The 15,007-nt window shown below is 35.7% G+C and overlaps 1 protein-coding gene across 6 annotated transcripts in view; it reads right to left on the reverse strand.

Moving 5' to 3' along the window:
* Positions 1-3,597: 3,597 nt before the first annotated feature.
* The window catches only part of spaca6 (sperm acrosome associated 6), a 38,691-nt gene continuing 27,281 nt past the window's right edge, over positions 3,598-15,007 (reverse strand). For 3 of the 6 annotated variants that reach the window (XM_046848250.1, XM_046848248.1, XM_046848251.1), the window contains 8 exons: positions 10,450-10,536; positions 10,000-10,071; positions 9,548-9,571; positions 9,366-9,443; positions 7,165-7,265; positions 6,848-7,004; positions 5,918-6,101; positions 3,598-4,028 (listed from right to left, as the gene is read on the reverse strand). In XM_046848250.1, the coding sequence (XP_046704206.1) occupies positions 3,944-4,028; positions 5,918-6,101; positions 6,848-7,004; positions 7,165-7,265; positions 9,366-9,443; positions 9,548-9,571; positions 10,000-10,071; positions 10,450-10,489 (741 nt within the window). In that variant the 5' untranslated portion in view covers positions 10,490-10,536 and the 3' untranslated portion in view covers positions 3,598-3,943. Of the gene's footprint in view, positions 4,029-5,917; positions 6,102-6,847; positions 7,005-7,164; positions 7,266-9,365; positions 9,444-9,547; positions 9,572-9,999; positions 10,072-10,449; positions 10,537-11,404; positions 12,965-15,007 lie in introns of all 6 variants that reach the window. The other 3 variants (XM_046848253.1, XM_046848252.1, XM_046848247.1) reach the window with 2 other exon arrangements.

The following is a 15,007-nucleotide window of genomic DNA, read 5'->3' on the forward strand; positions in this document are numbered from 1 at the left end:
GAATATAAAGCCAAAGAAAGCTTTAGGAAGCAGGAACATAACCTACATCGCAACTAGCAGGCAGAAAGCAGGATTCAAACACTGATCTTCACCATCAGCAGGGCACCAGCCTTAACCCACTGAACCATGGAAGAGATCAGACTGGAAAGCATGTTTAGATGAGGCACAAGCCTTAAACCACTGAGCGACCACTGCTGAAAAGCATGTGTGCTTTTTGGGGGGTTCATACTTTGTTCTATGCCAGCACAGTAAGAAAGAAGGTATGTAGGACTGGCTTTGAAAACTTATCACCAGCGTGGACTATATTAAGGAACATGTTCAGGCACAAGCCTTAACGCACTGAGCTACCACAGAAGTGCTTTTTTTTGGTGGAGTTATCTTTCATTAAAGACCAGGAAATCAAGAAATTAATCCAACACAGAAAGGACAGAATTGAAATGTTTTCAGAGGGGACAAGTTCCAGACGTTTTATTTACCAACACAGCAACCAGCTCGACCAGGAATGAAACTCATCCTCGTGGGGACCCTGACATTAACCCACTAGGCTAACACATCTAATCATGTGAGGTCCAGTTAACAGCTAAAACAGGTAGCATTAATAACTACTTTTTACTTAAGTACATGTCAGAGCCAAAACTTCTTTACTTTCACTTAAGTAAAAAAGTTAAATCAGTACTTTAACTTTCACCCGAGTATTTTAAAACACGAGTATCTGTACTTTTACTTAAGTAAAGGATGTGTGTACTTTTGCCACCTCTGCTGCTTGTTATTTGGTGTTTTTCTTCTTTGTCTTTTTTTTTTTGTTTATTAAAATACAATACAGGCTGTTGTTAAGTCTACTTTTGTCAGTGTAATACTACATAATCCATGTATAAGGATAATAAGGATAATAATGAACAAGTGTTTAACCCTTTCTGGGTATACTTACTTATGTAAATGACTTGGCTATTACACAATGTAACTATTTTAATAAAGAGATAATGAGCATAAGTATAATTATGTGCATTAAGAAGCATGATGACTAACAATGAGTGTTTGGTGAACTGGGATATTTGGTTGCTGTCGTCCACTCACTCTCACACGTTCACTCAGGTTTGTCTGATTCCAGAGATCCTTTATGTTACCTTCTGGTTCTCCCTTTTAGTTATGCTGCCGTAGAGAGTCTTGCCAGAGTCCCCAGTGACCACCGTTCCTGCCCCTCTCCTCTCCTCGGATCTTCTTACTTCGTCCCATCCTGCCTCTGGATGGGGTTCTCTTTGATTGGAGGCCACTCTGTGCAGCTGGGGATGGTTTCTCATCAGGGGTTCCATAAAATTCTGGAGTAAGAACATGAGCTTTAAGGATGGATTTGACTGTAGTTAATGTCAACAGTCTGCTACACTGACTCAGGACTACAGTTTGCTTCTGATCATCATCACTGCACACCTCAACATCGTTTATCTGTAATAAATGGACATTCAGTGCAACCCAGGTGAGGATGGGCTCCCTCTTGAGTCTGGTTCCTCTCAAGGTTTCTTCTTTATGCCATGGGAGCTTTTCCTTGCCACAGTCACCATTGGCTCACTCATCAGGGACAAACTTACACTTATAAAGAACATCTTAATCATTTTTATCAACACATTATCTGTGTAAAGCTGCTTTGAGACGATATTTATTGCTATACAAATAAAAATGAATTGAATTGATTTGAATTGAACAATAGATTGCCTTGGGTAGACTGGCCACCAATAAGATTCTATAAGATTCCTAGTAAAAATAAAGTTTAAAACGGGCTAAAGCTATGATGTGTATGGTCTGCAGTCATGGATGCAAAGAAGACAGAGACACCTCAGACAGGCCCACCCAATCCTGCTTTCTCAAATTTTACATCCACCCTTTCCTTGCACTTTCTTCTTATATTTTCACTTCCTGTTTTGTTTAACACTCCACCTCTAGTCTTTGTCATTGTATCTTAGTCACTTCCTGGTTTGGTCATATGTAGCTCAGCCCTGCCACTTGTAAGGCATTAGTTATTCTGCCTTTTCATTACTGATCCTAGATGTTCCTCGTCTTAACGTGTGTGTATTGTGAAATTTATCTGCCCAATGTTTTTGTGAGTCTTTGCTTGTAATTAGCTCAATGCTAAGTTGCCAAGTCTACTTTTTGTATATTAACCATGTTTGCAAATTATCCATCTGGAAATGAAATCTGAAATGTATTAAAATAAAAAAGAAATGTATTTGAATGGATCACATATCTCCTGTTCTTCAACAGCTGCACTGGCTTCCTGTTAAACAACATGTTGAATTTAAAATCCCGATTTTTGTTTAGAGGTTTTGAAAATAGAATCTGGCCATAAAAAAATAGCAAAAACATTACCAATGCCCATTACCACCATCAGGGCCATAATTAAGTTAAAGTGAACTGGACATAGGACATGTGCCTATTTTGTCTCAGCTCACTGTGAAGAGCATGGTTCATGTGGCCAAAAAATCTTTAAGGATCACAACTGGTAAACTGCAGAAGTTATTTGCGATGTCAGAAAATCTAAATAATTAAATCTGACATCACCAACATCACCAACAAGCAAAAATCTTATTTTTTTTTATCTAAAAAACAAACTCAAACATCTTAAGTTTGTCAGACACTACTAAAACTTTAAATGGGATTAAATTATATGGTCAGATGTATTCAAAATAGGGCATTTTAGCAAGAAACACTAAAGGTAGGTTTGGCCCACACACAGAGGTAGGAACATTACCTCATACCCACAGTTAAAAATGGTGGTGGATCTATAAAAGGGATGGGGCTGTTCTTTTCTTCTAGAGGACCTGAACTTTTTGTTAAGATACATCAAATCATAAATTAAATCCACATATACACTATAAGAACAAATCTTATTGACATTTTTGTGGGTTTTTTTTAAAACAAAGTAATCATCTAATTCCATATATAGTCCCCATTTCCTGTTCAAATACACCCACCTCTTCTGGGAAGATGTTGCACTAGATTTTGGAGTGTTCTTGTGGAAATTCTAACTCATTTATTCACAAGGGTGTTAATAAAGTCAAGTACTGATGAGTGAGAAGGTCTGTGGTGGAGACAGCATTCCAATTCATTCCATAAGTGTTCATTAGGGTTGAGGACAGAGATTGAAAGCAGATAACTCAAGATCTTCCACTCCAACTATATGTAAGCTAAATCTTCATTGAGCTGGTTTTGGTCTCCCAAGTCAAGTGAAGCTAAAAATTTGTGTAACAGTTTGGGGGAAAAAACACATATGGCTGAAAAAGACATGTGTCCCAAAACCTGACCTAATGATTTTTTTCTCATTCACATTACATACCAACCAGTCTTATGCAGAGACATAAGAACTTAATGTTCTGTCACTTGTTGCATATTTCTTGTGGCGTCACCAGCAGGTTTCTCTTGCGTTTCTACTAGCAACAGGACAAGCGGAGTGAAGCAAACCAATGTGCCCATCCCAATCTAAAAGGAAACACCTATGTATAAGTAATATCAGACAAGTTTAGCAACTCAAAGTATCATCAGATTTGCTAAGATTAACATCATACAGGTTTACGGACAAAACAAAGAAAGATTGAATGCAAAAAGTAGCACAGTTCTTTAAGATTCTTTATATCAGAAATACATACATATATACATGTAATATAAATATATTTTATACAGAGCCTTGCCAACTGTGTTATATAAGAGTAAAAAAGATAAAGGAACCAATGTGGGTTAAGTGTAATAGAGAATTATTTTATGAATGGATTTGATGTGGAATTCTTCTCGAAAGAATTCACATTTTATTCGTCACGAAATTTACACAGATTTATCAGATATGTTAGAAGTTACAAACTACATTAGTGATTTTGGCATCCTCTAGTGGTGAGCAAAACAATTGCAGGTCATTTCAGTAATATTTTATTGGAATTTTTGTTGGTCTGGTTCAAGCAGTTTAAGAGGCATCAGTATTCTGTTGTGGTCCATGTTCTTCATCTCGCACACAATCCATTTTCTCAGAAAAGCACCACATCAGAACCCTTAGAAGAAGCAGAGACAAATTTGTTTATGCACAACATGAACGACACATGAAGAGTATGAACAGAGAAATGTATGTAACAATTTAGAGATTGTCATGCTTTATGCTGCTGGTTCATTCAATTAATCCTGATTCTATATTTAAACATTTAAAGAGAAGCTAAAACAGAATAATGTTTTTCAAACAGTGGGGGGCCATGCATTTCACATATATTCCTTCAGTTTTGTCTTACCTGAAACAGTCTACCTCTTAATACCATCATTATGATGCCATGGCTATAGAAACCTCCAATATTATAAGGAAATGCAGTATAATGGAGCACTGCATCACAGACAGGTATCTCATGCAGCAAGAATAAATGAAACTACTGAACCAAGAAACCCAATTAACAATCCTTTCACTGCACCACCCGCATGCATCATCCCTAAAAGAAGCATCAATATTAACCTCATAAAATGACCCCAGTGTTTTTGTGCATTTAAGTGCATTACGTTTTTTTAGGGACTTTTAAATTGTGTGTTTTTGTGCAAATTTTATCCGAAAAAAATGCAAATAGTGCAAATGGTTCATGAAAAAGCTTAACCAATACTCACAATGTCCAACCATCTATCTATCTATCTATCTATCTATCTATCTATCTATCTATCTATCTATCTATCTATCTATCTATCTATCTATCTATCTATCTATCTATCTATTTATTTATTTATTTATCTTATACCTATACCATCTGTCTCCATACACCCCCCACCCCCCATCCTCTACAAATCCCTCTTTCAACCTGACATCCTGCATGTCTTCCCTCACCACATCCATAAACCTCCTCCTTGGCCTTCCTCTTTTCTTCCTTCCTGGCAGAAACATGTCCAACATTTCCTCCTCTGCACATGTCCAAACCATCTCAATCTCGCCTCCCTCACCTTGTCTCCTCTAATAAACTGATTTCTAATTCTGTCCATCCTCAGCCCTCCCAACGAAAACCTCAACATTTTCATACCTCCAGCTTCACCTCCTTTCTTTTAGTCAATGAAGAGAAAAAACTATTTGGAGAAATGTAATACATATTTATATACAAAAATATAGTAAAACATAAGTCAGTGTTTCTGATGTGGTTAGGACAAGGAGAAGGCCTTCCTGGCCCTGATGGACCGGCACTGAATGCAAATATTCCCTATTTGGACTCCTTAGAGTGCTTCGTTTACATTACACTACATTAAGCTTTACATTTACAGTAAATGTGTGAATCTTTTAAATGCATATCCTATTTGGTGCACACAAACTTCTTACTGTGTACAATGTGCAAAGTGCATGAAACTTCATTTTTTATATTTAAACTTTCTTCCACACAAATGAGCTCAAAGACACCTAAGATTGTCTACACTAAAAAGTGTATGCCACGACTCCCATTCCATTCCAAAAAGAATGTCAGTTTTACTATTTTGAACTTGTATACCACAGAAAGCTGTGGTATCACTAGAAATTGATCTTGTTTATCTGTTGCATCACATGAAATCCAGCATTAAAAAACTAAAACCTGATGGGAAAGCTGGAGAAACCGTAGCAAGAAAAGCAACCTGAAAAAAAAAAAATTATAAATAAACATTACAAAGAAATCTTGAGTAAAAACAGAGCTGTCCTTTGGTTGAAAAACAATAAAAGATTTGTAGAAAAAAAGTAAAAGATAAATATTGGGAACCAGACCAAACAGCAATGCCATAGAAGTCTATCATTAAATTATAGATAATATACAGATAATGCATATAGAACATGTTTAATACATAGATCACAGCAAAGAACTGCATGTCTTGCCATTATTTTCTTTTTTCTTTCTTCTTTTTTTTCTTCTTACATATTATTAAAATCAGGTAGAAAGACTATATTTGGCCTTACACTAGAGTGAGGAAAAGCAGCAATAGCAGTGATGTCAGGCAAACGATAAGGAAAACTGGACTAGGCAGCTTCAGCAGTGAAGATGAAGGTGTAGAGGGCAAAAGTAGAAACTGTCCAGCAGGTAGAAGAGCCTTATCAAACACATCCTGCAGTTCTGCATAACCAACTATTTCATTGGGAATGACTGGGAGAGAAAGAAAAGACAAGGTAGATAGATTGTAACTATAGTGAATGTTTTTTGTAATGAATTCGTTAATTCAGGTCACTCTTTTGCATACAGAAACAATCCAAAGATATAACTGAATTGGGTTGGACATAACAAATAAGTTTATTTATTAGATTAGTTTTATCAGTAAAGCACAAATGCAATCCTATGTAGCAATGAGTTTAGTTGTATTACTTTTTGTATTGCAGTTGTATAACAATATATAGCAATTAACTTATTTTTGTAAAAAAGAAAAAAATGATCATAATACCAGACACTACTTTATAGTTATATAGGTTTATTGTAATATATTGGCCCTATATATTAATAATCAATACTGTACAGCCAATAACACACCAACAATGAAACAGCTACAGGCAAAAAGTATAGATTTTTTTTTATATTTCCTGTCACACATTTAGTTTTAAGTCCTAAATCTTCTGCTTACAATGCAGCACCCGTTTGACAATTTTTTTTTTTTTTTGATGCAGAGCAAACGAACAATAAATAAGAGAAGTAATATGCAAATTACCCAAACTAACTCTTAAACTTGCAGTTAAATATCATTGTTTTAGTGTGGCAAGGAATAAAAAACATATCATGTTTGTTGTTTAAAAAAGAACAGAAAATTATTCACAAATTGCGCATCAAGATCAGATTTTCTTTCCTTCAACCCACAAAAGAAGGAGGTGAAATAGACAATGGAAATGTTCACATATTCAGACCTGTAAGATGATAGTAGATGCGGACTAGTGAGCGCTCCTGAGAAAAGATCTCACACTGATATGTTCCTGAATGGTCCAGTCGGGCCGATGGTATGGAGAAAAGCTTATCTGTGCCAACTGTCACCTCCTCAAACTGATCTATAAGCAGTGTCTTGATCTTAAAAGAAAAGGGAGACACATGAGCAAGGTTTTAATATAGACATTTGGAAAGTGCTGACATTAATGGAATTTAGTGCAAAAAGAACTGACAATTGAAATGGTGGATTATACTGTAAATTGTAAAATAGTATATTTTACAATACTTTAGCTTGCCATACCTCTGCATAGCGCCAAACAATCTGTATGTCATTTGGCAAAACAAATGGCACATGACACCACATCTGAGTTCTGTTGTTTTCCTCCACAGTAATTTCCTGCGCTATAAAGAGACATATAAGCATTTCACATATAATACTGTACATACACAAGGCAGGCCTGTTTAACTGCGCACCAATTGCTATAAGGCTTCTCTCACAGGAATTAACAGAACCGACTGCACACCATTTCTGTAATTATAATATTTAAGCAGCGCCTCTAGGGTAAAAGAGGATGATTTGCTTCACGGTAATTGTAACTCTGCTGGCTAGAAATGAGCAACACAGTGCAAGCGAGGAGGTCTGTCAACTCATATAAATGAGTAAAGGAACGTAAAGGCTACATTTTATCTTTGCCAAGGCCAAGGAATAGCCCTCAAGAGTATTGTAGGGATTTAAAATCTACAAATGGATGCTTGAATGGTTACATAATTGTGCTAAAATATAGCATTGCGTATGCATAAACCGGGAGGAAAAAACTGTGCATATACAGCATAAAGCAGAGTTAATGCTCAAGAGACTTTCCAGTGTGATTCTTCAACCTTGAGTCCTCTCAGAGTTAATAAGATTCACACTTGTGTATACAATCTACCAGAGATTGGAAGCAACGACGTACATATACTTTATTACTGTACTTAACAGGATTTTTCTGGTATCCGTACTTTATTTTTGGACAACTTTTTACTTTCTCATAAAATTTTTGCACAAACATCTGTACTGTTCTACTACTCACATTTTTAAACCAGGCTCATTACTGTAGTTTTAATCTATTTGGTAACATGATCAATATTTTTCTTTTCATTGCGCACCATTTTCAGCCCATCAACCTATTTCTTGTCATTGCACAGCGTACCTCTCCTGCAGCATTTCCTGGCTATCACACACCACAGATGTAGGCTAGCTTATGAAGCTAACAACAAGCAAGGCAGAAGGCAACAAGAAGTATGGGGTTAATGCGGATGAGAAAGGTCCAGTTACCAGCATGACACTAAAACAGGTATTAGTAACGTCAGAGCCTATACTCCTACTTGAGTGTGTACTTTTGCCATCTCTGCAAGAGAGACCTACAGAATTTTATCAAAGAAATCTATTTTTCCATTTTTGAGTAAGTCAAGGTAAAATGGCTTCTTTTACCCTATGTGTGTGTAAAATTACAGTACAATGGTAACTAGATATTTAAAGGTCCTCACAACAAACTTTGATATTGGCTTGACGAAGCCTGTTTTAAAGTTTGAAATGGTTTCATAATAATAAAGATTGTTGTTAAAAGAAAGAAAGAGTGACAGACAGAAAGAGAGACAGACATAGCTTTAGTTAGCAAACAGAGCGCTTTTTATTTATACACAGAGGTTAGCATATAGTTCGTTCACACAGTATATGAAACTGCAGTAGCTCATTTTGAGTTTAACATGAGTGTCTTTTTATACATAGATTTGCACAAACTAGGTAGATTGACAAAGTTTTTTTGAGTTAACTAAATTTTCATGAAAATCTTACAGATTTTTTTGTGCAAATGCTTGTGTAAACAATTTACGAATAAATTAGTTTGTGTTCACTTTGCACTCATTGACTATTATTTATCAAGCTAAATTTAAATGTAATTAATTGGAAATCATTTGTTCTGAAAATTCACAGAAAATGTGATATTTATGAATTGGTTTTATAGAATCATTTGTCTCCTATCTGTGCTCTTGCACGTGTGCAAATGTACATATAAGAATACAAACTAATTCAGCATAAAGGGCATGAAAAAGCAGGTGAGGGCAGGCAAGAAAGTGGCAGGCAAGTGTGGTAGGTTGCAGGGAATAGTTATGCAGATAAACAGGTAGGTGGGATTTACTGTACTTAGTTGGATGACACTTAAGGCATGAAAAGGCAGCCTACATCCAGAATTTATTTACATAACACGTGTTGTTCATACTGTTAGGTATCATTAAGGCAGCACACACAATATTTATTTAATGTGTCCTTCTAATATGTGTAAAAAAAATGTTTTTGTGAGGCTGATAAAATAAACTAATAAACTAATTGAATGTTCATTTTTGATTCATTTTTAGATTTGTTTCAGTCATCCATGTGTATAGTATATTTGTACCTCAGTATGATCCGGTTGACATGTATAGTGCACACTGCATGTAAAAGATAAACTAGCAAAATAAACTCACATGGACAATCCAAGGGAAATTCACAGGAGTCATACTGACAAGTCACGCAGTTATAGACAGTGCCTTCAGCTTGAAAACCTGACAAAATTGCAGTAACAAACATACATGTTAACATAAAAGCTAAAATTGCTATATTGCTATATGTTACAAAAGAATAATAATTTGGTTGAACAGTTACCTACCACAAGGGGGGAAACATCTAGAAGCTGTAAAAAGCATGTAAAAGGTTTTAGCAGAAAAAGTGGAACATACAGCAAAGTTAAACAAGTTTCTAAGCTCTAAGCTCAAGGTTTAAAAAAGAGGAACAAGTAACCAGTATGCGATTTGCAAAAGCAAGAATAATAAACTAACAATAATATTAAACTAAGCTCAATCAGGTAATTCTGATATGGTAAATATACTGTAGATATACATTTCACATAATGTAGAACTGCTCATAGGCAATAATCAAAAAGCAGTATTTTATATACCAGACAATTATTTCATTCATACAACTAAACAGTTTAGGACTAAGGGTTTTACTCAAAGGCCCAGAGTCTAAAAACATAACCACTGAGCTACCAATTTAATACATATGATCCTAGATCCTTAGAACCTGTACTATTTAGTACTCAAAGAGCAAAGGGAATCCCACCTCTAGGCAGACCGGAAGCCATTATGATGAAGATTTCTGCAGCAGTTTGCAATCGAACTTCATACACTGTGTCTAGAAATATAAGAAAAGTTAAACAGAGAGGTATATAACACTATGTGCAGCACATCTATCTATCTATCTATCTATCTATCTATCTATCTATCTATCTATCTATCTATCTATCTATCCATCCATCTATCCATCTATCCATCCATCCATCCATCCATCCATCTATCTATCTATCTATCTATCTATCTATCTATCTATCTGTCTGTCTGTCTGTCTGTCTGTCTGTCTGTCTGTCTGTCTGTCTGTCTGTCTACCAATCACCTATTTGTTTATGTATTCGATCAAGGACATGGAACTGAACGATGAGGGTGGATCTTCTGGTTCCAAATAGCAGTGTGAATAGCAGTTTGAAAGAGTTGGCAACAGCCAAAATTCATATACCATTATTTATATTCTGCTGAAATTCTTCCACAATAGGCATGATTTCAGCCCTCAAAATCTCCTTTAGTACTGTGTCATAGCCACGCCCTGAGAAAAAAAGCAAATCAACAGACATAGAAATAATGAAGCAAGAACAACAGGGGTAAAGGTTAATAAATTGATTTAAATTCCAAATACTTGAAAAAATAAATTATACTAATTTCAGTATGTAGAGATACTTTACAGATTTACATACTGTTTGCTTTCCTGAGCGATACATTCAAATTTAGCAAATTATTCATGACTACATGGTTGCCAGATTTACATAAGGTGCCTGAGACTGTCTGAGAAGTGTCTAGACCATCACTATAAAACATGTGAGCATGAAGAAAGGTCCAGTATTTTGTCAGCATATGGCTGCATATTTACTTCCAGTAGTTATAAAATCAATTAATGCACATTTGTTTTCATTTAAAAAATATGACTTCTAACCGCATTTGATAGCTTACAAAAATGTCCCACATTTTTGAAGAGATAAATATGTATTAAGTAAAGTATTAGCAATGAAGATACAGTATGTCTTTCATTTGGATGGTTCCCATTTCCTGAACAAAGAATCAAAATATTTATGTGGACTTTCTGGGATGATATAATCAAATTTGAATATTTAATCTTATACTTATTTATTTCCCTTGAAGGGCATTCCATAGTTTATCATGTATTTTAATGCAGCAAAAAACATTAAATTTTACAAATTGTAAAACAGTAGCACTGGTCTTTATACTGCTTTTCATATTAACAGTGACAATTGTAAGTAAATAAGTAACCTCTGTTTTAACAAACTCTGGCTGACACTTTATCAGTTCACTTTACTCACATCATCTATCAATTTAAGTCCATAGTTACAGCTGAACATTGATTGTTGCTGTTTTGGTAACTTGTCACTACTGATCACTAAGTCGGTTTAATGTCTTACCTACTTCAGCTGCTTTGATTACTCTCGGATCATCGTTGAAAATTCTATCGAGAGTTTTGAAACAGGCATCTATATTACGGATGTTATATTCACTAAGAACGTGACCCCAACACAGACGGACACTGTCATCTGGATCTATAAAGCAATGGTAACAACTAGATCCTAAGCAAATAGATGACGCTAGAAATAGTATCCTGAGTGCACATCCGGACATTTTGCTTAGAATGTTTAGATTTGAAATCTCTAGAATCGTTATTTTGCTTCATGCCAAAAAAAAGAAAAAAAAAACAACTGTTCAGAGTTCAACAGTAATTTTTTTCTTTAAAGTCTTTATGATGTTTCATTCGCGTAAAATATCTTGTTTTTGAATTACCACAAATTGATTCTATGAATATATGAAATTTATTCAGCCTTGATTTCATTTATGCTGTAACAAAACTATAGAGGCCAACATCAGATCATGTTCAGTAGTTCAGTGCTGTTGATCTGTAGATCTTACAATGCAGCTAGAAGAGGAAAGGTGAACACCATTGACTTTTCTCTTCTATGCATCCTTTCAATCTATTGTCTCCATGACCAAGATAGGGAGAGGAGACAGAGGGAGAACTAGTGAGTCACACAAAGACATGTCAGGGTTTGGGCTTGTAGTGATGTATGTGCATGCGTTTATGTGAGAGACTAGAATTTGATGAACATTTTAGCTTAACATTAAAAGGAAGTCTATGATATGCACCATAATCAAACTAATGAAACAGATGATAAATCTCATGACCACTGCAAATGACAACATGACAGTACACAGAGCAGTAAAGCACAAGTGTTTTTATTAAAATAGGTTTAATATATAGATAAGAAACATTGCTAGATAAAGTTAGAAAAAAAAACGGTCTGTGTGTGTGTGTGTGTTAGTGTTGGAGTAAGAGAGAGAGAGAGAGACATAGAGAGAGATGGGGAGCGAAAAATACTACTGATAGGCCCTAAGGCAGTTCCATTGCATCCTGTATCCCCAACCCCCTACTCCTCCTTTTCCTTCTCCTCCCATACACACCCCCCCAATTCTTCACTCTCTACTTCCTCCATCCTCCATCCGTCGCCATAGAAACCAGACAGGGTGCCTAATATATGAAGTTAATATGTTTCCAGTGGCATTGAGCAACTTGGGTGCTAATGCAGTCATCTGTCTCCTCTGAGACAAGGCAATCGATAGTGTGCAGTAGCCGACAATGGATGACAAGCAGCTCACCAGTCCGTCGTCTCTCTCTCTAAGCCAGTTGGGCCCAAAAATGTCCTTTTTTTCCTCTCTCATTTTACTTATTTGCGATCCTTCTGCAGCAGTGACAGGCTGGACATTAATTCGCTGAAACATGACAATTATATTCATACCAACTTACATCATAATTTCTCAATAAATGTGATAGTATCAGGTAAGAAAAAGGTCTTATCATAAATCAAATCCTCTAAGATTAAATAAAGATAGTTATCTACATGGTGTCCACAAATACAGAAATCGTTGAGAATACCAAGGAGTATCTGATTTGATGTTAATGCCATATTTTTTACCTGGAAAGAAAAAAAGGAATATAAAATAAGTGTGCACAAATAAGTAAAGAACTCCCACTGGAATAGTTAAGTGTTCAATCTGAGCAGTAAAATTTTATTTTGTATAGTGCTTTTAATAATACACTTTGTCTCAAAGCAGCTTTACAGAAATAATAGAGTAACGTCAAGTAAAAAGTTAACGTCATAAATGAATATGTTATTCGATAATGAGCGAGCCACTCCCTGAGATGGTCTGACGAAGAAATATTGAGAGGAACCCAATTCATTAGAAAACCCATCCTCATCTGGGTGACATCAATTATCCATTTATACCTGTTACATTTATTTGAATAACTCCTGAACATGAAGACAATTTTAAAGGTCACAACCCAGTGCTCTATTCTTACTAGACCATTTCATAGGTCACAACACAAAGCCAGCCTGCAGTGTGCGCTCCCTTGAGCCACCATGGCAGTCGAGCCCCCAGTATTAAATGCTCTGCAAATTGCGCTGCTTTCAGGAACCAATAATTAATGTTTGCAGTGTATTATTAACACAAGAGTCAATATAATGGAAGACAAGGCATTAGCTTAACAAATTGTTGTGCTCATCTGAACTCAAATATGAATTAACAAAAGCTTCTGAATGGTTCTTGGTTTGATATAATTGATGACATTGCATGCCACCCCGTTCCTGACCACCTCACCTGTGACCTGTATTTATATCACAGGTTAAGGGTCTCAGGGATGGAGATGCATGCTGAACGATGGCTGTGAATGTTTAAAATATCTGTGAGTTATTCCTCTTTATACATACTGCAAGGTTTCACATGGGAATTTAAATGCAAGCTTCTGATAATCCCTAACTCCACACACAAGATGAAAGTGTGGCTTTGGATTAGGCTTGCACCAAACATTTTTGTGTCAGTTTTGATAAAACCGTGGCATGTCGATGAATATTTTTGCTGCAGTGAGGTTGTATGAGGATCTTCGTAAGCCATTTCAGCTCAGCTCTACCTGCTGTCATCTAAGAAAAACAGGTTGCTTTTTAAAAAACATTTAGCACTAAATTTTATTATACATGTTTGTTGGAAAGACAGACAGACAGACAGACAGACAGACAGACAGACAGATACAATACATACATACATACATACATACACAAATACAAAGAGAACATCAGTTATATAATAAAAGTATTTTAAACAACTATTAAAAAGAACAGGAATGATGCACCTACACAAACAGTAAAAAAATAGACATAATATTATTTTCTCTACCAGATAAGCACAGACCAATAAACAGTACCTGCAACATCCTTTTTAGGGTTTCCAAACCCAAAATGCACAGTAGTTTGCACTCAACCCATTAAATATGCTATATAAATATTATATACTAGACTGCATTCAAAAATGTTTTATTGATGCAGACGTCTTAAATTTGCACTAGTGCTACATTCAGTCCACTTTATATCCAGAGGAAAAAATAAAAGAGTTTGGCACCCCCTGTAGGTAGACAGTTATCACTGACATAAGACTGAGTAAAAAGGGTTCTGTCTACTATCTTTGTCTTCTCAAAATCTTATCTCTGGAAACCATTTTAAGTCATCGTCCCAGTGACAATACAACCGCTCTATTAGGGCGTACTTATATTAACGAAACACTGTGGAATATTCTGAAGCATCATTAAAATGCTGAATTACCTATCACACCGCAGCGGTTATTAGCTGTAACAAGACAACCAATGCATTATTTAAAAGATGAAAAAGTAGGCAATAGACAAAACAGTGCATTTAACAATTGCACACCTTGTTCAGTTCGCCCCATGTAAGAAACTTGAGTCAGACTCACGTCCTGCATGTTCATATGTGCACAGGTAAACATGCATGGAAATGGTGTGACCACAGTAAACAATCACATGCACATGCTTGGTTCCAATTATGCAAAATCAGTTACTGCTGAACAACATGTTGTACATCCAGAATCCTATACAAAAACATCAGGCTTAGAGGTGAACAGGTATAAAAATATTACTATATTACTATTGTGGTGGCATCTCACAGACT

This window comes from Silurus meridionalis, chromosome 4 (genome assembly GCF_014805685.1).
Source record: "Silurus meridionalis isolate SWU-2019-XX chromosome 4, ASM1480568v1, whole genome shotgun sequence".
Lineage (NCBI taxonomy): Eukaryota > Metazoa > Chordata > Actinopteri > Siluriformes > Siluridae > Silurus > Silurus meridionalis.